Raw genomic sequence first — 27,276 nt, forward strand, 5'->3', positions numbered from 1 at the left:
GAACGTAGGTTTCATGGAAGGGTCAGAGACAAAAGTAATTTCAAAAAATATGGTAAGGGTCCAGACAAAGGTGTGTAAAACATAGTATGATTTCATAGTAGTATGGTAAGGGGAACATTCTGAGCAACCTTAGAAAGTGAGGAAGTAGTCAGGGAAGGAATATAGGAATAAGTAGTTAAAGAAATTAAGTGATTTACCTTAATGGCCTCTACTTGTTGGCAGATCATTTTCAATAGAGAGTTTTGATCTTCTGCCCATCGAGGAGGTGTTTTGGGAGAATACTAAAAAACAAACAACATAACAGTATTTGCAACATTTAGAAAAGAAGCAGCATATTCCCCAATAGAGTGACTCATTTCCTTCCTACTTACCTTGTAACTTTTACTTGGTGATAGAGAATATTTTGTGGGAGATGGTGTAGAATGTTTTATTTCTGAATCTGCATTTCGCAAACAACCATTTTTATAAAGAGGACCTCCATCACTATAATCTTCAAGTTCCTGCATTACTGAGTTAAGCATCTCTTTTACAGACTCCAGTGGCACAGGCAACTAAAAACAAAAGGCATTATTAGTCAAGGGTTTAGTTAGCAAAACTACCAAATTAATATCTCTAAAACAAATATAAAGACTCTACCTTAATAATGTTTAAATTTTCATCAATTTTTAACAAGCACTTTATACTTTAAATAATGATAAATGTGAAAGTGTCATATTATCTTAAGTCTTCTGATTTTCAAGTCCATACTCTTTCTATTACTTCCGTGAGTCATAATAACAGTAGAGAACTATAAACCTCACAAGATTTTCCACATGAACAAAGCAAATAAGTTCCTGATTTTCCTTAAATGATTAGAACAGAAAGAGAAATACGTATGCTGGAACGCACCAGATAACATAAGCACCAATCTAAACAGCAACACAAAGTATGTAACAAAATACTTAGAAGAAAATCTGAACATAACTGAATTCTATCACCACAGTCTCCAACTGCTGACAGCAAGAAAACAAGAATAGTTCATAGCAGATGACAAAGATAAAAATAAATATTCTAAACTTTCTAATTTAAGCAAAATTTATTAGGAACTAGTCCTGAGGCTACAATATTTGTTTTGATTATACTGCTAAAAAAAAAATTAATAAATGTCTACCTTAAAAATTTTTTCAAGGGGCTGGGGTTGTGGCTCAATGGTAGAGCACTTGCCCAGCACATGCGAGGCGCTGGGTTCAATCCTCAGCACCACATAAAAAAATAAGTAAAATAAAGATATTGTGTCCAACTACAACAACTAAATAAATAAAGTTTAAAAAAATTTTTTTTTCAATTTTCCCAACTACTTTCCTATAAGTACATATATATATATTACCAAGTTAAAAAAAAAAAATACCCAACCTAAGAAAAAGACAAGTGAATTAAGCATCTATACTCACACACTACTTCTGTACACCAATGACAAGATGATTTGGGAATTACCAAAATATAAAACTAAGGCAAAAAATCCATTATCCACTTATCAATATTATTAAATTACAGATAACAAGCACCAACTTACTTTCTGGACCACTGAAAGATTTGAATCACTGTCATCTAAAATCTTTATTAGGTAGTCCCTGGTCTTTCGCAGATAATTTTTGCATTCTTCTTGTTCTTCAGGAGAAAGGGAATCATTTTCAATGTCTTCTGCTTTCCTGTGAAAAATCTATATAAACAGTGGTTTTATTAAACAATCAGACTTTTTAAACAAACAAAAAAAACCCCTCTTAATTCAAGTACATTTACTTACCAGTGCAAGATTCCAGTAAGAAACAACACTTTTTATAGATTCAAAGGCAGACAGAGCGTCTTCTATATTTCCATTAACCACATCCAATATAGCAAAAGTTATATGTGCATCTTCTTCATATTCACCAACTTCAGATGCCTAAATCATTTAGTAGTTTTTAGTCAAACTGCTTCTATTCAGCATATCAAACCTAAATGATCTCATTAATCTTTCATGTGATATTTATGTCAGCTAGTGGATTATGAAAACAAACGTATCATTTAACAGCAAGGCAATGTATTTAAGCAGTTAAAATCTCTTATTTCTTTATCAACTGCAAACAGTTAATTTGCCAGGAGATTCTCAGTTACCTGAATGTCTGCACTATGAAAATGTTTAAACAAAGGATCAGTAGGTTCAGGAATACTGCTTTTCTTTTTGATTGTCTTCAACAATGGTATAACTTTCTTCCAATAATGAACACTTCTGCTTATGTATTCCCGTTGATCATAAAAAGAATTAAGACTGCTGCCCTAAAACAGGGAGACAGAAGCATACAACCTTAACAAATACATATGATCAAATCTAAATATTCATTTACAAATCCTAAGAACTAGTGAAAATTTTTAAGTAAAAATTTTTTACTCATTCATTTGAGTAACTTCCCAAATAAGAAAATAATTCATCATCACTGTAATACCAGAGAATAGTCCAATATTAAGATTAAGCCTTTTTTTTTTGGGGGGGGGGGGGGGGGTATTAACTGAACCTGGGGACACTTAATCAAATCACTGAGTCACATCCCCAGCCATTTTAGTTTTTTATTTTGGGACAGGATCTCACTGAGTTGCTTATTAGGGCCTAAACTGCTGATGCTGGCTTTGTATTTGTAATCCTCCTGCCTCAGCCTTCAAACCCCTGCTGGGATTATAGGCAAGTGTCACCATACCCTATAGACTTTTAAATACTTTTTAGTGATACTACCAAATGAGACAGCCTACTCTATTTTTAAGCATTATCATTTTTAGGTAGCCAAAATCAAACTAAAAGTGTCAAGAGTTTGGTCAAAGAACTACCATCTACATCCACTCTTGACAGAGAAAAGACCTCAAATAATTAAAAAGATCTATAATGCCCTTACCTATAAAGACTTAAGCTACCCAATTTACAAGCTGGATAATTTACAAGCTATAGATTTACAAGCTGGATAATAACTATCACAACTTGCCAAGCATGGCACACACCTGTAATCCCAGCAGCTCCAGAGGCAGAGGCAGGAGGATTTTGAGTTCAAACAGCCTTATCAATTTAAAGAGGTCCTAAGCAACTCAGCGAGACCCTATCTCTAAATAAAATATAAAAAAGGCGAGGGATGTGGCTCAATGGTAAAGTATCTCTGGATTCAAGCCCTGGTACAAAAAAATATATATGAGCTAAGGATATAGCTCAATTGGTAGAGTGCTTGCTTCACATGCACAAGGCCCTGGGTTCAATTCCCAGCACTGCCAACCGCCGCCACCCCCCCCACACAAAAATCATGACTTAATTTTTAAGTAATAACAATAAAAACTAATATAACAATACTATGGGTTATTCTAAGTGCTTATATTTATTTAATTACATTAACTCATTTATAACAAAATTTAAAAACACTTGAACCAGCACTAATATTAACAAGCTAGTATTCTTGGTTTTTCAAAACTAAGACAATGTTCTTTTTTTTTAAATCTTGGGAGACTTTTTTAACTTTATTTTATTTACTTATTTATTTTTATGTGGTGCTGAAGATCAAACCCAGGGCCTTGCACGTACGAGACGAGCGCACTACTGCTAAGCCATGACCCCAGCACCAAGACAATGTTCTTTAAAAAAAAAAAAAAAGTTTATACTTTAATGTAACTCACTGTTTTCTGAAGGCATTTTGCCCAGTACACAAGCAGAGCAGGTTGAAGGCCATGTTTTTCCTGGGCTCTTAAAGTGTTAATTTCATGCTGAACCAGAAGTCGTAATTTTGCTGAAGTTCCAGGTCTTAAAAAAAAAGTTTTATTTAATAAAATTGCTTTAAAACACGAAGCTGAAAGCTTAACATGTAAGTTAACTGTCATATTACAAGTTAAATATTCATGAAATAAAATGAAAGAAGTTTAAAAAAAAAAAACAAAACTTTGTTTTATTACTTACATTGCCTTTCTGTGAATTAGGTTACAGACTGCATCCCACCAAGATTTTTGTCTTTCTGTACAAAGTTGTTTACACACAGGAAGTGGCAAGCACAATGGCTGATAGGAGCTGCAGTGAGAATTATACTTCTCCTTTAATTGTAAGTGGCTGGTATATATTACTCCAAGTAAAAATACCTGTTTAAAAAAAAAAAAAAACCAAATTAATTTCCATTAAGAAAAAATTAAACAAAACTTAAAATATTTAATTTGTTAAATTCTTTGCTTACTTCAAGATCTAAAATACATATTGATTCAGGTGCATTTGTTTCAAGTCGTGAGGTTTCTTGAGGCAAATGATGAAAAAGCTGTTTCAGCCATTTTCGAATTGCAGGTAAAGCAGGCAGTGAATTCCATTGCAAGCCAAGCCAAGTAAGGTGCTGAAGACTACCATTGTGTGCTCGAATAGCACCTGAAAAAAAAGGAAAAAAGAAATGGCTTGAGTTTTGGAAATTCTATTTAGGCCATTAGTTTTACAACTAATTTAACAACTCATGTAAAATGTATCTTAAATACAAACTGCTTCTGTATCAGAGATGGTGGGGAAATTGGTCCTCAGTAAAATCTCATGTTCTTCATCAAATGAATTCATACTTTATAACTAAAAATTTTAATAAACCAGTTGTGAATGAGGAAGTTCCCAGGCTAAGTAAATCAGACCTGCCATAAAACAATAAAGCAAAGTCTACTGACAGAGGCCAAAGAATGCCAATCTAATCAATAACCTTAAAACAACATACTTCCCCGCCAATAAAGAATTATTACAGGGCTGGGGATGTGGCTCAAGCGGTAGCGCACTCGCCTGGCATGTGTGCGGCCCGGGTTCGATCCTCAACACCACATACAAACAAAGATGTTATGTCTGCCAAAAACTAAAAAATAAATATATAAAAAAAAAAAAATCTCTCTCTCTCTGTCTCTCTTTAAAAAAAAAAAAAAAAAAATTATTACAATGAGTACTACTATATTCATCCAGTAGTGTAGTAAAGAGATCTTTTCTTCTACAAGAAATTCACTACTGGGGCTGGGTTTTGGCTCAGGGGCAAAACGCTCGCCTAGCACCTGTGAGGCGTTGGGTTTGATCCTCAGCACCACATAGAATAAATACATAAAATAAAAGTATTGTGTCCAACTACAACTAAAAAAATATTTTTAAAAAAAGAAATTCAATACTGAAAAGTTGATGGGCTTCTAAAAGAACGGAGATACAGCATTTTGGCAATTTATGAGACTTAAAGATGGTCATCGTTTTGTCTCAGAAATTTTGTTTTTAGAAATGTCTATGGAAATAATTTAAAATGCAGACAATTTAAAGTAATCATAACAGCATTATTTTTAAAAGTAAAAATAAACTGGAGGTAACTCAGATACCCAACAATACAAAGTACTAAGCAAAATAAAACTCATAAAAGATTATGCTGCCATTAAAAATATTAAAGTTTTAATATTAGATACTATGGGAAAAAATTCATGAAATAAGCAACACAAGTAGCATATGTAAACTATTTACCCATGCCCCCCATATCCACACCCTCCAACCCCTAACAACAACAACAAAAAACTAAAGTCATTATTTCTGGGTAAGGATATTATGGGTAATTTACTTTCCTCCTAATATATAAAGAATAAGATGCAGAAGATTGTCTATGAAAGATAAAACTCACCAACATCATATCTAGCCAAATCACCAGGCGCTGGAGTTTGTACATCAATGTTTCCAATATCATCACTACCAAGGAAAGATCTCTCCTTAGGTGACTGATTAGAAAACAGAGCATCATACAGGGCAGACTGTCCACTTTTATTGGCAAAAGATTCCACAACCTCCTTTAAAAAATCTTGCTTGCCACGACTTAAGTTCAGCAACATGTGCCCTGAAAAACAAATTAAGTTATTTTCACCATTTTATGATGAATAGCATGCTATATTTACTCAAAGATCTCAATGTTTCATTCATATACCCAAGGAGGAAATAAAACAGTTATCTCAGATCTCACCTTCCAACCCAAAACAATAGCAGGACAATAAAAAGGGTGCTTATGTAGAAAATGAATAGAGTTAAAGTTTAATAAATAGTGTCTACATAAAGAATAAAAGGAAAGGAAAAAAAATAAAGAAATGTGTGCAGAAAATACCCAAAGTATTTGCACTTTAGATAAAAAGTATAGGAATTAAGTGACCACAGGACAAGAAGTAGGGCCAAGCTCTAATACTCTGATTTGATATGCTGATTTCTATACCTGCTAACCAGAATCCTCCTCTTAAAATATTTCTTTCCAGGACCCAGTACCAGAAATGTTTTTATTTCAAAAGTTCTGAGTAGAGAATCTATTTAAAAACACTCCTTGGATACATGCTGCAACATGGATTAACTGCGAAAATATGCCTAGCCAAATAAGCCAGTCACCAAAAAAAACAACACGTATCACACAAGTCCATGTATATGAAATATCAGAATGGGCAAATGGAAAGAGACAGAAACAGATTAATGATTGTTTATGGCTGTGGGGGTTGGGGTAAATGAGAACAACTTCCAACAGGTATAGGGTTTCTTTATGGGGTGATGAAAATGTTCTAAAATTAACTATGATGAAAGTTGCACATCTCTTAGACCATATTTAAAAGCACTGAAATTATACTTTGAACAGGTGAATTGTATAGTATATGAATTATATCTCAATTAAGTTGTCAAAAACCAAACCAAAGCAAAACAGACAACCACCACTCTCCTTGGTGTTAATTCTGCTGATAAGGTTGTTGTCTCAATAAACTTGAATGCTCATAAACAAAAAATACAATTGATTCTAACCTTGTAAAGGCAGAAGAAAAACAAAGGACAAAAAAGTGAAAAGTCACTTCAAGGACAGAATCTAATGCCCAACAAAAAGCCCACCAAAAAACTCGGTTGTGGGATACAGAAATACAAGTTTTTACTGAAAGCTTCAGTACAGACCAAAGCTCATGATGACTTTGATTTAATATTACTTCTTGCTCTTTACAAAGTTCCCTTGATTTTTTCCATGGGCAAATGGAAAGAGAAACAAATTGTTTATGGCCGTGGAGTTGGGGTAAATGAGAGCAACTTCCAACCATTATCAAAAAAAGTATAGTATAATAGAAAGGAACATCTAACTATTTGGAATACAAGTACCACTGAAATAACTGCTCCCTATGGGAGGCTGAAGTTGTAGCTCAGTAGCAGAGCGCTTGCCTCACATGTGTGAGACACTGGGGTTCAATCCTTAGCACCACATAAAAATAAATAAAGATATTTATATTCATCTACAACTAAAAATTCAAAATTTTTAATATATTAAAAAATGTTCCCTCTGGTAAAACTGATGTTTCTTCATTACCCCCCTAATATACCTTGAAGTTTGTGCCTTGGCAAAAAAACAAAAAAAAAAAAACTGTGTATGTAGAGACATTTGTATCTACTCAAACAGTCAAAATGGGAATAAATCTACAAATTCTCAGAGCCTAAGAAAATATGAGTATATTTCTTTTTATTTTAGCTTCCTCACTATGTTCTAAGATACAGATCCAGCCAGGCACAGTGGCACACACCTGTAATCCCATAACTCAGGAGGCTGAGGCAGGAGGATCCCAAGTTCAAAGTTAGCCTCAGTAACAGCGAGGTGCTAAGCAACTCGGTGACACCCTGTCTCTAAATAAAATACAAAATAGGGCTGGGGATGTGGCTCAGTGGTCAAGTCCCCTGAGTTCAATCCCCAGTACCCCCCTCCAAAAAAAGATACAGATCCGTATCTTCATGTTAACATCCCCTAAAGCAATATTTTATAAGCAGCTGGCATTAAATGTCTAGCAAATGAATAATCACATTAATCCCTACACTTATTATCCTTATATGGCAAAAAGAAACAAGTAAAATTATGACAAATTGTCTCCTGAACACAAATAACATATGATGTACCCTAATTTCTTTTTAAAGTTAAATCAGTTAAAGCATTACTATTAGCCAGGCATGGTGGTGCACGCCTATAATCTCAGCGGCTTAGGAGGCTGAGGCAGCAGGATCTCGAGTTCAAAGCCAGTCTCAACAACAGCAAGGCACTAAGCAGCTTAGTGAGACTCTGTCTCTAAATAAAATACAAAATAGGGCTGTGGATATGGCTCAGTGGTTGAGTGTCCCTGAGTTCAATCCCCAGTACCAAAACAAAACAAAAAAACACACATTATTATTACCTGATTGGCTGAGACGATCATGGGCCATCATTTCCAGTAAATTCTGTCCAGTTTCTCCTTTTATTAATTTAATCTTTGGTCTCGGGACCTGGTGAATTAAAAATCTTATTTCAATGGTACTTGTATTCCAAATAGTTAGATGTTCCTTTCTATTATACTATACTTTTTTTTGATAATGAACAAACAATTAATAGGTAGAATTCACTGAAAAACATGGCAAAAAACTAAGATCAAGGGGTTTGGGGATGTGGCTCAAGTGGTAGCACGCTCGTCTGGCATGAGTGAGGTACTGGGTTCGTTTCTCAGCACCACATAAAAATAAAAAATGATACTGTGTCCACCTAAAACTAAAAAATAAATTTTTTTTAAAAAAAAAACTGAGAACAAGGAATTTATAATCAGTAAGAGATACATACAAAGAGCTTCTAGAAAATTTCTAATAAAAGCACATTCAAGTCAGGCACAGTGGTGCAGCCTGTAATCCCAGAGGTTCTGGAGGCAAGGCAGAAAGACTGAAAGTTCAAAGACCATCTCAGCAACTTAGCAAAGCCCTAAGCAACTTAGTGAGACCCTATCTCAAAATAATATAAAAAAGGCTGGGGCTGGGGATGTGGCTCAATGGTTAAGTGCACCTGGGTTGAATCCCCAGTACCAAAAATAGAAATAAATGAATTTTGAATATTTATATATATTAGCAAACCTCAACATTTTCAGTACTTAATATATTCCTCATGAATCTAAAAGCTTCTACATAACACTGTAAGTATCAACCACATTTTATAAAAAGGTCTGTATATTAATTATAACATAAACTAGAGGAACCTTCTCTAGAAACTAATCTTTTTTCTCCCCTAAGCAAAAAATAATAATCATCCTCTCATGCTAACCATCATTTTTTAAAAACATTTTTCAGTTGTCTATAAACCTTTATTTTATTTATTTATTTTCACGTGGTGCTGAGGATGGAACCCAGTGCCTCACATATGCTAGGCAAGCGCTCTACCACTGAGCTATATCCCCAGGCCCCTAACCATCATTTTTATAAACCAGATTTAATGCTTTTTTGGAAAGACTAATTATTCCTTTTCATTTCAGAGTAAAAGAGCTCATTAAAGAAAACATTAAAATGAGAAAAGAATGTTGGGAAAGGGATTTTAGCCAGCATCCCATCATCTAAAAATATAAGGCATATTTCCTTCCTTTCTTGTTCTAGGTATAACAAAAAGTTTCATGTTTCCAAAAATAAATAAATACAGTATTATATATCATATATATTTGTTATATAAGTTATATTTTATGTCTACATTTTTCAATTAACATGTTAAGACGATAATCACAACCTTTTATCATACCTTAATCATACCCCCAAATTTGCTAACTTGTTGGTTCTTTGTTATTTGTATCTTTTGAAATAAAAATTTACCCATATCTGAAATTGTGCCTTTATTATATGTTCTCAGAAATGGCAGAGTAAAAGGATCAAACTCTTCAAACTGGTCTTTGAGTAAACCACAGAAAAGTGGACTGTCAACAGCAATGTGTCAACATCACCTGATTCACCAAGCTCACCAGTAATACTACACGTGTACCTTGTTATTTTCAATCTATCAAACAAATTTTCATTTTAACTTTGATTTTACAAGTATGTTCAAATATTTTCATTAGGGCACAACTCCATATGGAAATGTCTATTATTTTTTGCCAGACTCAGAAAACTGGAAAAAACTTACCTGAAATGCTATGAGATAGCACAATGCAGCCAGCTCAGAGAGAGCTCGCCATTGTACATCACTATGCTGACCCATCTTCAAAAGCAGAGAACCAGCATGCATGTAGAAATGTCCTTTCATTTCTAAGAAAGTAACTGACAGTTCATCATTTCCACCTACAGAGGATTTCACAGACTGAAGAGCACTATCAAACCTGCAATATTAAAATTTAAACAGTTGTCTATACCTACTGAATTGTGAATAACCATTTTCATTTTTAATTCAAAATAAATTTAATAAAAGTTTGTCAAGCCTCATCTTCCCCAGACTCCTAATAATCCTTATTCTCTATTTTATAAGTTATGAAGCATCTAATGCTTATTTTTATCCTGCATATTTTCTATACTTTAAAAGTTGAACCTCTAGGATGACATCCATTCCAAAACAGTTATTTTCTGACCTACAATTATTGAAAAATACAAATCAAATAAGATTAGTGATAACAGGTATTTCATAATAAACCAGGATAAAGTTGGGAAATTTATTTTCTAATAAAAATGTTTTTTCTTGATCTATATGATTTCATTATTTAATTCAAAGTTGAAATTTCTCAAATTAGACATGCCATTTTCAAATTACGGTACACAGGATATAGCTCAGTTGGTAGAGTGCCTGCCTCGAATGCACAAGGCCCTGGGTTCAATCCCCAGCAACACAAAACAACAACAACAAAAAAGTGTGTCTCAAATTATAGTAACTGACAGACATTTGAATATCAATGCCATTACTGTATTAGATAACTAGACTTAAATAAATTATATTTCTTATAATTTGTAATCTATATCCTGATTAATGTTTCTAAAGCATTAGGCTCCTCATTTGTAAGAAAAGCAATAGCACACACTTAAAAAGGTAGAGCATAATTTTAAAGTAATTTATAATAAGGAAATCAGGCAATAGGGATTTCTTCTAACAAGTAAAGTCTAGGAATTTCTACAGGTTCTCAAAGATCCCTTCATAGAAGCCACGTGGTTAAACTTACTTTTTAAATTATACTAAGAATTTCTTGTCTTTTTCACTCTCATTTTCTCATGTTATGTATAGGTGAGTTTTCCAAAGCTTAACAGATTGAATGACAAAGTTTATGAGAATCTACCTGTGTACCATAAAGCCATACATTTTCAGAGGTTACAAAAATGCAAAACAATAGCACTCTTCTCACTACTTTGTTTGTTCTCAGCTTTAATTTCTAATGATAAACACTGATAGAAGTAAACTGAAGATCTTTGGGAGTCCCTGAGGATGTTAAAAGGAACTAGTGGGGCTGGGGATGTGGTTCAAGTAGTAGCGCACTCTCCTTGCATGTATGAGGCACTGGGTTCGATCCTCATAATAGGCATAACAAAAAGTTTCATAAAAATAAAATAAAGATATTGTGTCCACCTAAAAATAAAAAATAAATAAAAGGAACTCGTGGCCAGGTGCAAGCCTGTAATCCCAGCGGGTTGAGAGGCTAAGATAGGATGATCAGAGTTCAAAGCCACTTTCAGTAACTTAGTGAGACCCTGTCTTAAAATAAAAAATTTAAAAAGGGGGGCTGGGGTTGTGGCTCAGTGGTAGAGCACTTGCCTAGCATGTGTGAGGCACTGGATTCGATTCTCAGCACCACAAATATATGAATAAAATAAAAGTCCATCAATGTCTAAAAAAAATTTTTTTTAAAGGGCCAGGTATGTGGCTCAGTGATTAAGGGTCCCAGGGTTCAATCCCTAACATAAAAAAAATAATAATAATAAAGTCCCATTTATACAAAATGAAATGTAGTATATCAGTTAGAACATTCATTTTAAGGCTTGACTCTTTATGCCAAAACTGAATAAGGCTAGTTTTAATCAAAACTGAACTATAAGAATTCTCTAAAAATCAAAGTCAGCCCAGTTATTTGGGAAGCTAAAGGGAAGATTCAATTTTGAGGTCAACACGAGCAACTTAGCAAAAACTTGATTCAAAATTAAAAAGTGCTCAGGATGTAGTTCAATGTACAGCATTTGCCTAGCATGCATGAGGCCCCAGTATGGCAAAAATAAATAAAAGTTATACACAACTAATTATCCCCATAAATGATGTCAAAATAATTTTCCCTCCAAGTGTTACAATGTATTAACTCTAATTCCTGCGTACATTATAGAAATTATGATGCTATAAATAAGTTTAGACTAATGGAACAATTACTACAAAAATAAAATCTACTTATGCTGAAATAGTCTCAAAGTCAATGTACCTTTCCAGTAATTCTCTACTTTCTTGAACATCTCTGGTGGAAAGTGTAAGTAGCATAAGGTTAGCATAAGCCAGAAGCAAGTCTTTATTGGTCGCTCGCCAGTCATTTTTATCAGATTCCAAACACTGTAAAGACTCCAGATATTCCTATTTTGTAGGAAGAACAATATAGTGTAATTCACAAATCTTTATCAAATTTTAAGAAATTGCCCATAATTTATTCTCACAAATTCCTTGGCACATTCCTATCACATTTCTGAAAATATATTGCTTCTTAAACCTGTCTTATATATCAAAATGCAAACAATGTATTTGTCATATTTATTCCATTATAAATTGAAATGATCAAGTATACAATTTTATAGTTGACCTACATAAATTAAAGAAATTTAAGTGCTAAAAGGCGATGTTTAAAGTACAAAGAAATATATGCTGTCTATATAGAAGTGTAGAGCCAGGCACAGTGGCACATGCCTGTAATCTTAGCTATTCAGGCTGGAAAGTGGAGGCAACTTGGCAAGACCCGGTCCAAAGCTTTTTTAAAAAGGAAGTGAAGAAGGGATGCCCGGGGATGTAGTTCAGAAGAACCCTCTTGAGTTTAATCCCTAGTACCACAAAAAGTAAAAAAAAAATGTAGAGACCTATGTTTTCACATACCGTAAGGGTCTGCACCACACACAAATTCCAGTCTAAACTTGAACGCAAAGCTATGTTCCTCTCTGCCTCATGACAGTGGGCCACAGCATCCTTCAATCTTTTATTTGATCGATACAGCTCCACTAGTCGTATATTCACATGGACATCATCAGGTCTTGTATAAAGTTCTGACTGAATCAAGTCAAAAAGTTTATTCCATCCATCTTCACCTTTACAATCTAAAAGCTGTTCCTATTTGGGGGGAGAAAAAAAATTAATTCCAAGTAACAACTGTGTGATTTTTAACAAGTCATAAGACATGCACAACATTCTATTGTTTCTGGTTTCCAGGTGCCATCAAAACTGCCATCCTATACACCTTATGAGTCCCTTCAAAGAATTGCTCCCAGAAACTAAAACTTGAGAACTATATAGATGAAAACATTCAGAATTGCCACAGTAACTGTGGTTGCCTGTGCTAAAATGAGAATACTAAGACTAAACTGCCTCATACTGCTGTACAACTCAGCCACCAGCAGGAGCCTAGGCCTCCTCAGTGGATCCCCACCCTTGTCTTCAAACTACTCTGTACCTCCTAGTCTGAGTCAAGCACTTATTCTCTATCTTCATCATCTTCTCAAAGCCCTGCTTCACCTCAAGGCCTTAATTATTCAGAATATCATGTCAAAACATCCCCTAACATCTCTCTGCCATAACAGCTTTCTCTCCTAGCCTATTCACTCTCCATTGCCACCTTCAAATCATACCCCATCCCACAATTTTTGTAATAATTCATTTGGGGCAACCAAAATAAACTACTCTTCATCCCTAACAACTGTAATTGACATTAGCAATTGAAAGATATACAAGATACACAGTAGTTAGCTCCTCAGTTCTTTAATCACCTCACATCCAATGACAGTGTTCTTCATTTCAACTTCAACCATTCATTTGCCATTGATACAGGTCCTCTAAACCTGTATTCTGTTCATACTATTCAGGCCATTCCCTTTCTTATTCTTCCACCTCGCTGGGGGCCCATGCATTCTCACTGTCACATATATATTCCTTAGCCATGTGAGAAACTCCCTTCAGTACACTGATATCATCAAGTTTAAATTATCCATACACACATACACACAGTTTACTTGTCTATAATAAGCTAAAATGCAATAACCCTTAGTATTCATTATTACTACTTTCTTATAAACCCTTTAACTAAGTCCCTCTATCTTTCCTTAGAGAAATCCTACCAACTGTTCACTCTGTACCTACAGACTACAAGTTGACAACTAGGTGTATGGCATATGGAATTCGGGTAATCTGATTTCAATCTTAAACCTCAAATGGGTACGACATAGAACAAAATACTATTTTACCACTAAAGACTCATTTTCTCCATTCCCTAAATAGATCACTTTGAATCTCAACTTTCCTACATCTTCTTTCAGCTCTCATTTTCAACTAAGGACCTCAATTTATCCTTCACTGAGAAAACATGAAGCAATCATATGTAAATTCCATTTTACCTAACCTAATCTCCTCCCTGTTCCCTCTACTTAGCAAAAACCAAGCCCTCCATTAATTCATCTCCTCCATCAATCTCTGGATCGTTTTCACAAACTTGTACTCAGTCTCTCCATAATTGCCAAAAGTAAACAAATGAGAAACAAACAAACCCAAACCCTGGCAATTGATTATATGTTTAAAAAATACAAATATATAAATATATATATATACGTATTTACATATTTTTACATAACCGTATTAATCACTGGGAAATCAATTTCAAATAAAGTTTTAAAAATTCTATCATAAACGTGTTACGTGGGGCACAGTGGTGCATGCCTGTAATCCCAGTAGCTCAGGGGGCTGAGACAGGAAGATTGCTAGTTCAAAGCCAGCCTCAGCAACTTAGCGAGGTACTAAGCAACGCAGTGAGACCCTGTCTCTAAATAAATAAAATACAAAATAGGGTTGGGGATGTGGCTCATGGTTGAGTGGCGCTGAGTTCAACTCCCGATACAAAAAAAAAAAAAAAAAAAAACTTGAAAAATCTCTAAAATATTAATATTCCAGAAAGGTAAATTTGATTATCACTTGTAATGCATAACAGTGCCTAATAAGAGAGTAGATGCTAAGGTTTTAAAAAATGATTCTTTTTAAATAAATTTTTTTTACACACATCCTCCTCATTTCAAGGTTTGCTATTAAAAAGTAATTTAAACTCCAAATATTAGACATGTTTTTGCCTTAGTTTTCTCCTTTTACATACTTTGATTGGCTTAATTTTATACCTTTAACTTATAAATTGCAGGACTTCCTGGGAAAAGTTTAGCTGCTCTTTCAACCCAGTATTTTGCTCTTCCATCAGTAACATCATTTTTACAAAGTAATTCTGCAATCTTCAACACAAGATCTTTTTGTGTTGGGTTTAATTCCACTGAACGCTAATATCAGAAAAGAAACAATACATTAGTAAATAATGAATTATATGTATGTCATAAAAACATTTAAAAAGTTATCATTACATTCATTTAAATTTTTATTGCTAGATGACAACATGTTATCTCAAAGTCAATAAAATTAAAAGTGGCCTGGATATTTATGGAAATTAATCAAACAAAAAGTATGCTTTTATCAAGCAAATTTAAAAAACACATCACCAAAGCATCATCTCTGACCATGCCAAAATTAAAATTTATAGATGTTAAATTAGTGTACTTTTAGCCAAAATAATTTTAAAGCTATTCCAAGACAGTAGGTACTATTGCATCAATTCTTATTTTCATGACATCCATAAAATATCTATGAATTATTCATAATATAAATTACTCTAGGCATCATGAAGTTTGGCTACACGAAGGCTATATTTTCATACTATAATTACCTTATAACATTCAACAGCTTTGTCTGTGTTTTCTTCAGCTTCATAGAGAAGACCCAAAAATCTGTGAGCTTTGGGATCCCTCTCTTGCACATTAATATATGTAGATATGTATCTGTTTTAAGATAGTAACACAAAAATACAAAAGTAAATAATCTCTAGATTTTTAAACTTAACATCTGTACTTAAGTGACAACTGAAGAATAAGTACATTCTAAACAAAAACAATAATTAAACTATTTTATTGTTAGTCAATTACTGACTCCGATTATTTACTCAAAGTGGAACATGCAGATAACTCAGAAGTATTCACATAAATAAATACTGAAAACAAACATATAGAGTTGACAAAATATTCATGTTACCATTAAATACTACATATGCCAAATGTTTTTTCTAGTGACTCCTACACATAAAAAATGAACAAATTGGGGGCTAGGGTTGTAGCTCAGTGGTAGAGTGCTTGCTTCCCACACATGAGGCCCTGGGTTCAATCCTTAGCACTCATTAAAAAATAAATGAATAAAAATAAAGATATTGTGTCCATCCACAACTAAAAAAGTATTTAAAAAAAAAGAACAAATTGGGGCTGGGGTTGTGGCTCAATGGTAGAGTGTGTGCCTTGCACGTGTAAGGCACTGGGTTCAATCCTCAGCACCACATAAAAATAAATAAAGGTATTGTGTTCATCTACAACTAAAAAAATATTTATAAAAAAGAAAAAAATAAAATGAACAAATTGCTTTTTCATCTTATCACATTTTGGTAACACACTGAAGAGTTCTACATATTAATAAGTCAATATAATGATAATTTTTAAAGTTATCATGATAATATTTAACTACTACCAAACAACTAAGAAAATATATGTATCCTATAAACTAATAAAAAAACTAAGAGAATTTATGTACCCTATAAACATGAAAATAATTTCTACTATACTCAGCTAAAACTGAACAGAAGAAAATTATCAACTATATTACCAAAGAGAAATAATTTCCATTTCTTAAATCAAGTTTAAAAGTAAGTATCTTCCAGGTTTCAGTAACAGTGTTATCATGAAAATTAAACCAACATGAAAACTAAGAGTCTCAAGGGTTAATAGTCCCAATGCTGATACTACCATCTTCCTTTCTTATCAGCATTCTCTTCCCATCAATGCTTAACTAGCCTGCCTCGCAACTTCCTGGTTCCAGTTGCTCCACATTAGGAAATCAGAATCACAAAGTTTCTTTCACTATGGGTGGAAGAGAGTCTCAGAACACCACCTGAGTCAATTAAAGATCTTTTACACAATCTCCTTTCGTGCTCTGTAATCAGAGTTTAATTTTGTATTCATTGCTGTTTTCCAACCAATTAAATACCAGCTATTTAACCAGGAAAAAAATAAAGACATTGACATGGTCCTCTTTTATTCTAACTCAAGACAAATTTTTAGAAAAGTATTTTAAGCCCAATGAATTCTTATCCTAGATATAAACACACAGCAGCCTGCAGGAGGTATTCTAGGATCAAATGAGTGATGAATCTTATTGTGGGAAACACCTAGATAAAAATATTGTGTTTACTAGTAGTTCTTCCTATTTCAAACCACATGAAGCATTAAGGCACTGATATTTGAAAACTAAAGTATGTTCTACAGTTTGGTACTTACTTTTTAGCAAGATCATATTCTTTAGCTTCGTAGTACAGCTTCGCAAAATAGAATCCTTTCATTGACTTCTAAAAAAAAAATTGAGTTGTTTTACTTTTCATATTTTTAATTTATTTTTTATTAGTTCTAATTACATGACATGACAACAGAAAGCTTTTCAATTCATTGTACACAAATGGAGCACAACTTTTCAATTCTCTGGTTGTACACAATGTAGAGTCATGCCACATGTGGAGTCATACATGTACCTAGGGTAATGATGTTCATCTCATTCCACCATCTTTCCTTCCTCTCTCCTCCCTCCCCATCCCTCCCTCCCCTTGACCTAATCAAAGTACCTCCATTCTCCCCACAGCACCCCCCACATTATGGATCAACATCCACTTATCAGAGAGAACATTCAGCCTTTTGGTTTTGGGGGATTGGCTTCCTCGCTTAGCATGATACTTTCCAACTCCATCCATTTTCCTGGAAATGCCATAATTTTATTTTCTTTTAATGCTGAGTAATATTCCATTATGTATATAACCACAGTTTCTTTATCCATTCATCTATTGAAGGGCATCTAGGTTGGTTCCAGTTTAGCTATTGTGAATTGTGCTTACTTTTCATATTTTTAAATATTACACAATTTTTTCATAAGGCCAAATTTGCTCTCACAAGATTAACATTATTTTTCTTCACATAAAAAGTTTAAAAAATTTCTTGATTTAAGAAATGGAAATTAATTTCCATTACTTAGCAAACAAGCGCTTGCGTAATATGCCTGAAGTCCTAGCTTCAAACCCCAGTACCACACCAGAAAAAGAAAAAGGAAAAAAAAAAGGATCATATCAGCCTTAGAAACCTTAGGAAAATGAATACCTAGGCACCCTTCAGAAACTAACCTTGCTAGGGAAGGAGATGTATACCAGAAACCACTTTTTCTACCATGTGTAATGCTCTAGGGAGAATAAGCAAATATTTCAGGTTCACTAAAGCACTAGAAAGTCTCTGGTCCATAGACTATTCTCTTTAAGTATTTTATACTCAAGGAATCAAAAAGGCAGAAATAAAAATTGAATTTCTCAGGGAATAAACCAGGTCCACACCCTGGCTCTTTATTACCATAAACTCCAAAGTCTGGAATGCAGGTACACACACAATTATTTATGTTCTAGCCATATGTGATAAAGAGTACTCAACTGTCACACATCTTACTGTTTAAGACTATAAAGGCCAAGGGGAAAAAATGAAGAAAAAAAAAAGTAGTCTACAGAATAACATGATTATAAGTGTATGTTTTCAGTAGATATATATGAAACTACTAACTACTTCTGAATTACAAAATTACATTTAAGAACTTTTTTGTAGTTTTCTACAATAAACTCCTATTACTCAAAATAGGTGTTGACACAGTGTGATTTCTGCCCAGTGCTCCCAATGTCAAATAAAAAAATGATGAAGGCAATTAAATGGTAGGATAACTGATTCTTTTTCATCTAATTAGAGAAGCGAAATATTTCCTTTGTAAATTCCTACCTAATCTTTAAAGTCAATAAATACCTTTTCTAGAGGGTGTCATTAAAATTAATCAGTAATGAGGTTAAAATTCCAAAATGAATAAATTCACTGAACTGAGATACTACATTTAAGTACAAACCCGAAACTTGCTAACTTTGGCATCTACTTGAATTCTTACCATTTGACCTGGTCTTTTCTAGGAAAAACTGCATTTTTTTTAGGAAAACAAAAATAGAAATATAGTCTAAGTTTCTTAAAATTTAGAACTTGTTCACAGGGCCTACAATTCACTAGGCACTGATACAAGCACCAAGGAATTAGCAGAAAACAATAAGCCTCTGTCTTCATGATGCTTATATTTTAGGTGACAAATGGAAGAGAGGAGTGCTACATTATTTTATCAATTTACAATGTTTTACATTTTAAGAATCCAAAATCAGGGGCTAGGGATATAGCTCAGTTGGTAGACTGCTTGTCTCACACCCACAAGGCCCTGATTCAATCCCCAGCACCACACACACACACACACACACACACACACACACACACACACGAGAAAAAGAATCCAAAATCAGTATTCATTTCACAAATCACAGATGTTCTAACATTATGCCCATTTAGTTGGCAATGTTTGTTCTTAGTTGATAATAACGATGAAGCATAAACAATGGCATCTAAAATACTAAAAGAGACCTTAAGATTTTCAGGAACTGTCTCATTGAACTGACATTAGATCAGAAACTTGAATAAAGCACAGAAATAGTTGTGCCAGGCTAAGTAAGCAGCAGTTGAACAATTTAATTAACCCCCATTATTTACTATATGATCTGTTTCTATCTTTCCTTCTTAAAAAATATGTAGTATAACACTCTTAAGTTACACCATCTTTGGGAAATATTTTTCTCTTGACTTCCAAGAAACCATGCTATCCTTCTGTTAGTGGTTGTTCCTCTCCAACTCCTTCAGTCTTACTCTCCCTACACTGACTGCCCCAAGGAGTTGGTCCTAAGTAAGTCCTCTTCCTCTTAGGAAATCTTATCTGTGACATATGGTAGATCTGATCTATGACTACTGCCTGTATGTTGACTCAATGTACTTTGGGTTCTAAACTCATATGCAAAATACAAAGACCATATCTATGGCTGTATCTCTACACACACACACACACACACACACACACACACACACACATATCAATCCACCCACTTTTCTACATTTCCACTGCTACTACCAAACTACTACTTTTTAAGGCTAATCTTCCTGTTCCCCTCCACATGTTTTTCCTCCCATCAAATTCAGTCTCCAGAGGTGGTATCATTTTAAAACACAAGACTGACTACACTATTCCTTACTTTCCATTACATTTTGAAAATACCCAAAATTTCTTTCTTTTCCTCCCCTTCCCCACCCCCAGCACAAAAGGCACACACACAACATGGTACCTGCCTACCTCTTCAACTACACTTCTCTATCCGTTGCATATTATAGTTCAGCCAGTGACTAAAACCAAGATGTCATCTCTCCAACTAGTATAGCACCAGGAGTCTTTATTTAAAACAAACACCAACAGTAGGTACTGACATAATGTGAATTCTGTCCAATACTCTCAATGTCCTGGTGAAGAAATTCAACTTAAGTAAGCAAATAGCAAAGTATTATCCTCTAAAGGTAACTAAATGTCTCATCAAATGTCCTAATGAAACAAGAGCTCAGGGAATGGGCTTCAGAGAAAATGGCTGGGGGAAAAAGAAAAAAAAAAATCATTTTGGGTGTGATTGTAATTTGGCACAAGGAAGAATTATGACAGGTTTAGAGTGAGTACAAAGCCCCAAGGTCACCTGCACATACCTTACCTTTCTCCCTGCACAGGGGGAGATAAGGTTGGGTCCAGTGTGCCTGCCCAAAGGGCAACACAGGTGTCTAAGTCAAGCTCAGGAAAGAGAGAAAACTCTGGGGTAGCAGAAGGTTTAAGAGTCACTTTATCTTGATTTTTCAGCATAAATACAGACAATGAAAAGTGGAGCCTCCCAATCATTTTGACCTTTTTGGATTAAAGTAAGAGGTGTCGAAACAGTTACAACCAATTCTGGGCAGCCAAATATTTTCACTTTTTGGTCCTTCCTAATTTACCTATCTTGGACTGTCTGCTCACTACAGCTGAGTCTAACTTCATGAAACAGGTTAGTTTTATCAGCTGCTGATGGGTGGATTCTTTCCATCTAATCCTTCACAGTTCAAGAGGAACTATAGGTGAGACATCTGGTGTATGAACTACTGAATCAAAATTAACATCAGTGGGTTCTGGCTGAATGCTTCTAAGAATTCCCCTTCCATAGAACAACACAGCACATGGTGGAGCATTCAGTTGAATTTTGATAGTTGCCTTCCTATTCCCTTCTCTCACTAGCATAGGTCCCCTTCATTGTTATTTACCACATTTTCCTGAACTATTTCCTTCATAGAGTTGAATCAAGTCAATCATTTTATAATCTTTATGAGTGTGTTTGTCTGTCTCTGAAAACTGTAGGGTCCACTAGGATATGAACCCTGTGGCTTGGTCACCACAATGGAACCTAGAACATTACCTGGCAAATGGTAGATACTCAATATTTATTGGAATATACATAAAATTTATATAATCATGATTATTTCCTTCTGATAAATTCCTGGAAATTAGATAAATAATTCAAAGAATAAAAATTTGAAGTTTTTCCTATACTGTCAATTCTCCATAAAATTTAGATCAATTTACTCTCCCTTCTTAATATCGGATACCTAAGGAAGAACATATATTCCTCAGAACTCTTTTTTTTTTTAATTTTTTTAATATTTATTTTTTAGTTTTCGGCGGACACGACATCTTTGTTTATATGTGGTGCTGAGGATCGAACCTGGGCCGCATGCATGCCAGGCGAGTGTGCTACCGCTTGAGCCACATCCCCAGCCCCAGAACTCTTTTTTTTCTTTTTTTTTTTAACATTTCTTTAATCTTTGCTAATTTTAGTGGGCAAAAGAAGTGCAACTGAGGCAACATGGCATTTCACTGATTACTAAGACATTTTTTATATGCAGAATAGATATTTAAAGTATAAATTCTCTATTAATGTACTTTATTCATTCTTGATTTTTTTTTGTGGGGGGAGTACTAGGGATTGAACTCAGAGGCCCTCGACTACTGAGCCACACCCCCAGCCCTATTTTTTTATTTAGAGACAAGGTCTCACTGTGATGCTTAGAGTCACGCTTTTGCCAGGCCTGGCTTTGAACTAGAGATCCTCCTGCCTCAGCCTCCTGAGCCTCCGGGATTACAGGCATGCACCACCGAGCCTACCTCATTCTCAATTTTAAGAAGGCATGGAGAAGATTATGTCACTGATTTTTTGGGGGACAGGGCAGGGGTGCTTAATCACTGAGCCCCCATCCCCAGCCCTTTTTTTAAAAATATATTTTATTTATTGACAGGGTCTCATTGAGTTGCTCATGGCCTAACGAAGTTGCTGAAGCTGTCTTTGAACTTGTGATCCTCCTGCCTCAGCTTCCCAAGCTGCTGGAATGACAAGCATGCATCACCATGCCCAGCTACGACACTAATTTTTAAGAGTTCCTAAACATACTAAAGTTTATGACTTTTTTGCATTTTTCCCAGTTGTCATTTGTGTATGTTTAATGTGTTCGTGAAATACGACGTTGAAGAATATTTGCTGTTTAATCTCACCACTTATGTAGTAAGAAGATCTTTCTCAATTGAGATCCATGAGACATTTATCCCTATTGCCCTTTAGTTTCTCTAAAATCACTTTTATTTATTTATTTATTTTTTAGAGAGTGAGAATTTTTTAATATTTATTTTTTAATTATCGGCGGACACAACATCTTTGTATGTGGTGCTGAGGATCGAACCCGGGCCGCACGCATGCCAGACGAGCGCACTACCGCTTGAGCCACATCCCCAGCCCTAAAATCACTTTTAAATCTGGTATTTTTGTTAAGTACAGACCACAACATTCATTTAAAAAAATCATTAGCAGTCAATTATTCAAGTAACATTAAATAATCCACCTTTATCCAACCTTTTATCCATACCACCCAATCGCTGTGTTATGGAATCTTAACTTATTAAAATCCCTTTCTTCTACCCAACTTCCAATCCTCACCAAAGATGATAGCCACTTGCTACTATAGCAAGAAAGATTATGGGGGTTGGTTTTTTTGTTTTGGTTTAGTATTTTATTTATGTATGTATTTTAAGTATGTATGTATGTATGTATTTTAGTACCATATTGAACCCTGGGGCACTTAACCACCTTAACAGATTGTTTTTCTAATCATAAAACTTACTCAAGAGCCAGGCTCTGTGGCACGCCAAGAATCCCAGCAGCCTGGGAGGCTGAGGCAGGAAGATCTCGAGTTCAAAGCCAGCCTCAGCACAACTGAGGCACTAAGCAACTCAGTGAGACACTGTCTCTAAATAAAATACAAAACAGGAGGGCTGGGGCTATACCTCAGTGGTAGAACATTTTCCTTGCAGGTGTGAGGCCCTGGGTTGGATTCTCAGCACCACATAAAAATGAATAAACAAACAAAGATATTGTGTTCATCTACAACTAAAAAATATTTTTTAAAAAATACAAAACAGGGCTGTGGATGTGGCTCAGTGGTTGAATGCCCCCAAGTTCAATATCCCTTACCCAACCCCAAAAAAAAACCTAACTCAAGGATTTTTAAATACAAAGGCATAAAATAGACAAAAAGGCAGTTTAATATATTTAACACTTCCATAATCAAAAACCCTCAGAAAACTAAGGATAAAGGATAATGTCCTCAACATGATTAAAGCCATATGGAAACCCCATAGCTAACATTAAACTCAAAGGTGAAAGACTAAAAGCTCTTCCCATAAGATTGGGATTACAGAAAGGATGCCACTTTCAGTACTACCATTCTGACATTGTACTGCACTTCTAGCCATGGTAATTTGATAAGAAAAATAAATAAATAAATAGATAGATAGATAGACAGATAAATAAATGGCATGCAAATTAAAAAGGAAGAAGCAAACTATCTCTACTTGCAGAAGACTTAATCTAATAGAGAGAAAATTTCAGAATGTCCGTTAAAAAGTTAGTTGAGCTAAAAAACCGAATGTATTCAGGCTGGCACAAGGTATGGATCAATGGTAAGAGTATTTGCGTAGAATGTGCAAGGCAAGACCAACAAAGTCAACTATGGTTTTTATATACCAGCAATGAACAATCAGAAAAAGTGATTACAAAGAGGGTGGGACATCCAGCTTCTAAGCAGGAACCTTTACAGAGCTAATGACAAAAGAACAAAATAAAATGAGTGTTCTTAAGGTCAAGCATGGGGCTAGGGCTGTAGCTCGGTGGTAGAGTGCTAGCCTAGCACACGTGAGGCACTAGGTTCTATCCTCAGCACCACGTAATACATAAATAAATAAAATAAAGGTATTGTGTCCACCTATGAAGGCCATCAGCAACTCAGAAAGACTCTATCTACAAATTAAATATTAAAAGGGGCTGGGAATGTAGCTCAGTAGTTAAGCACCCCTGGGTTCAATCCCCAGTACCCCCACCCTCCCCCCCAAAAAAAAACACAGAAGGTCAAGTGTAAAGACTGGGGCCAAATTTCCACTGTCTGTGTGGAAGGAAGACAGGTCAAGCCACTGGATTCTCTTACACAAATGCCAACAAGAACAAAGGCATCACTTGGGGAGAGAAAGAGCTGATGAGAGTATTTGGAGAATCTCAAGAAGTACACCCCTGTAACAAAAATGATCTTTATTGGCATTAAGAAAGTGGCAGAGGGGACGGGATTGTGGCTCAGTGGTAGAGTACTTGCCTAGCATGTGTGAGGCACTGAGTTCAGTTCTCAGCAAAAGAAAGAAAGGAAGGAAGGAAGATAGTAAGGTAGGTAGGCTGGTCGGTCCATCTTCAGGCAAAAAAATAAAAATAAAAAAGGAAAAAAAAAAGAAAAGGTGGCAGAAAGGCAAACTTGGAAGCTTATCTCAAAAAAGCTCCTAACGAGTAATAGTCACTGCCTTATTGATTACAGAATAGTCTTTCTTTTGGCTTTTTAAAATTTTTTATCATAATTTAACTGAATTTACACTAGAATTCAGCTTATGAACTGCTGACAAAATACTTTTGCTAGATAGACCTAATTTATGTATAATTGGCTTATGGTTAAACGAATATGAACTTGTCACAATTTTGGTAGTAGTTCCACTTCAGTAAATACTATCACTGTTTCCCTAACAATATGACTGGATTTCATTAAAAATGTTCAACTTTTCACAAATATGGGGAATGCCACATCAAAACCCACTGGAGTTCAGATTTATATTTAGATTTATATAACTGGTTACATAACTATGTTTAAATATAGGGGAAATCCCTTCTGTCCCAGAACCAAGCAAGATTCACCTGTTTTCACTGGCCTGATAAACATAAGGTAGCAATGTTTATATTTTTGGTTTTAACATTCCAATTAACTAAAATTCCCTGTTTTTAAAATGCTACCTTTTACTTGTTGAAAGGCATTTTAGTGTGGATGTGTAACATTTAAAAAAATGACACTTTTCATATTTTATAGATGATCTGTAAGGGTCAAGATTTGTTTAAAATATTTTTTTAGTTGTTGATGGACCTTTTTTTATTTATTTAATTTATATGTGGTGCTGAGAATTGAACCCCATGCCTCACACATGCTAGGCAAGCGCTCTACCACTGGGCTACAATGCCCCAGGCCAGGGTCAGATGTTTTAAATCAACGTGACAAAATAGAATATCAAGTAAAACTTTACTTTTGTGACACCCTGGGTTTGATCACCAGCACTGTCAAAAAGAAAAACACATACACAATTACTTTTGAATCTAAATAAAGTCAGATATTAAAATTCAGGATTTTTGTTAAACAGCTATTCAAAAAGTTTACAATTACTATTATGTATGATTGGTGATACTTTTGCCAACTCATCAGAATGACTACAAGCACTATCATCAGCACAAATTTGTAAAGTAAGATAATTAAAAACAAAATCACAAAAAAAATTTAAAAACCAATTCCATTTATAATAACATCTAGAAGAATAAAGTATCAGAATGAATTCAATGAAGCAGGTAAAAACTTTGCACCCTGAAAAAAAGCATTACCTAAAAAAATTAAAGACTTAAATAGCCAGGTATGGAGGCACATATCTGTAATCCCAGTAGTGTCAGTTCAGAAGGCTGAGAATCCCAAATACTAAACCAGCCTCAGTGGTACAGTGCTTGCCTAGCATACACAATTCACAATTCCCCTGGTTTGATACCCTGTACTGCAAAAGAGACTTTAAATAAATGCAAAGACTTCTGTGTTCATGGATAGGAAGACCTAATATTTTCAAGATGTCAATATTATCCAAAGCAATCTACAGATTCAGTGCACTATCAAAATTCCAATTAAACTATTTTTTTTTTTTTTTTGCAGAAATGAAAAAGCCAGTCTTCAAATTTATGTGGGATTGTAAGGGGCCCCAAATAGTCAAACATTCTTGAAAAGAGTAAAGCTGAGGAAACTCACCAATTTCAAAACTTAGCAACTAAAACAATGTAGTACTAGCATAGGAACAGATATACAGACTATAGAAATAGAATAAATCCATCATCTATAACCACTTGATTTTTGACAGGGGTTCAAGGCATTCGACAGAGTAAAGAACAGCTTCTTCAAAGTTGGTGACAACTGGATTTCCACATGGGAAAGAATGAACTTAAACCCTTACCTCACAGAATATACAAAAAGTAACTTAAAATGGATCAAGGATTTACAGAATATAAGGCTAAAAAACATTAAAACTCAGAAGAAAATACAGCAGTAAATTTTTATGAACTGGTATTTGGTAATCAGATATGACAGCAAAAGCACAAGAAACAAAAGAAAAATAGATAAAATTAACTTCATCAAAATTAAAAACTTTTCTTCAACAATTGATAACAAGAAAGTGAAAAGACAATCTACAGAATAGAAGAAAATATTTGGAAGTCATATATCGGGTAAGAATTTAATAATCTAAATATATAAAGAATTTCTGCAACTCAACAAAAAGACAAGTTGATTTTTAAAAATCCAACACAAAGGTGAAAAGATGCTCAGTATTGTTAGGCATTAGGAAAATGCAAGCCAAAACCAGGAGATACCACTTCACATCTATCAGGATAGTTATTAAAAAAAAAAAAAAGCAAGTGTTTGACAAGGATATGGAAAAAAACACAATGCCCAAGGGAATTCAAAGAATGCACTAGAATACTTGTACGCCAGGGTTCACTGCATTATTCACAAAAGCCAAAACAGAAACCCAGGTGTCTACAGACAAACAAACAAACAAAATGCAGTATATACATGCACTATAATAAATATAT

The 27,276-nt window shown here is 34.5% G+C and overlaps 1 protein-coding gene across 3 annotated transcripts in view; it reads right to left on the reverse strand.

Annotated features, from left to right (window-relative positions):
• LOC114103297 (E3 SUMO-protein ligase RanBP2) overlaps positions 1 to 27,276 on the reverse strand; it is a 66,531-nt gene that overhangs the window by 33,074 nt on the left and 6,181 nt on the right. For all 3 annotated transcript variants that reach the window (XM_071601966.1, XM_034637277.2, XM_071601967.1), the window contains exons 2-17: positions 17,354 to 17,421; positions 15,703 to 15,814; positions 15,110 to 15,262; positions 12,834 to 13,064; positions 12,178 to 12,323; positions 9,918 to 10,110; positions 8,188 to 8,275; positions 5,646 to 5,855; positions 4,212 to 4,393; positions 3,944 to 4,119; positions 3,667 to 3,790; positions 2,134 to 2,295; positions 1,784 to 1,921; positions 1,553 to 1,699; positions 372 to 551; positions 198 to 281 (exon numbers count right to left, since the gene is read on the reverse strand). In XM_071601966.1, coding sequence (XP_071458067.1) covers positions 198 to 281; positions 372 to 551; positions 1,553 to 1,699; positions 1,784 to 1,921; positions 2,134 to 2,295; positions 3,667 to 3,790; positions 3,944 to 4,119; positions 4,212 to 4,393; positions 5,646 to 5,855; positions 8,188 to 8,275; positions 9,918 to 10,110; positions 12,178 to 12,323; positions 12,834 to 13,064; positions 15,110 to 15,262; positions 15,703 to 15,814; positions 17,354 to 17,421 — 2,394 coding nt within the window. The remainder of the gene's footprint in view (positions 1 to 197; positions 282 to 371; positions 552 to 1,552; positions 1,700 to 1,783; positions 1,922 to 2,133; positions 2,296 to 3,666; positions 3,791 to 3,943; positions 4,120 to 4,211; positions 4,394 to 5,645; positions 5,856 to 8,187; positions 8,276 to 9,917; positions 10,111 to 12,177; positions 12,324 to 12,833; positions 13,065 to 15,109; positions 15,263 to 15,702; positions 15,815 to 17,353; positions 17,422 to 27,276) is intronic.

The sequence above is a fragment of the Marmota flaviventris genome, chromosome 14 (assembly GCF_047511675.1).
Source record: "Marmota flaviventris isolate mMarFla1 chromosome 14, mMarFla1.hap1, whole genome shotgun sequence".
Taxonomy (NCBI): domain Eukaryota; kingdom Metazoa; phylum Chordata; class Mammalia; order Rodentia; family Sciuridae; genus Marmota; species Marmota flaviventris.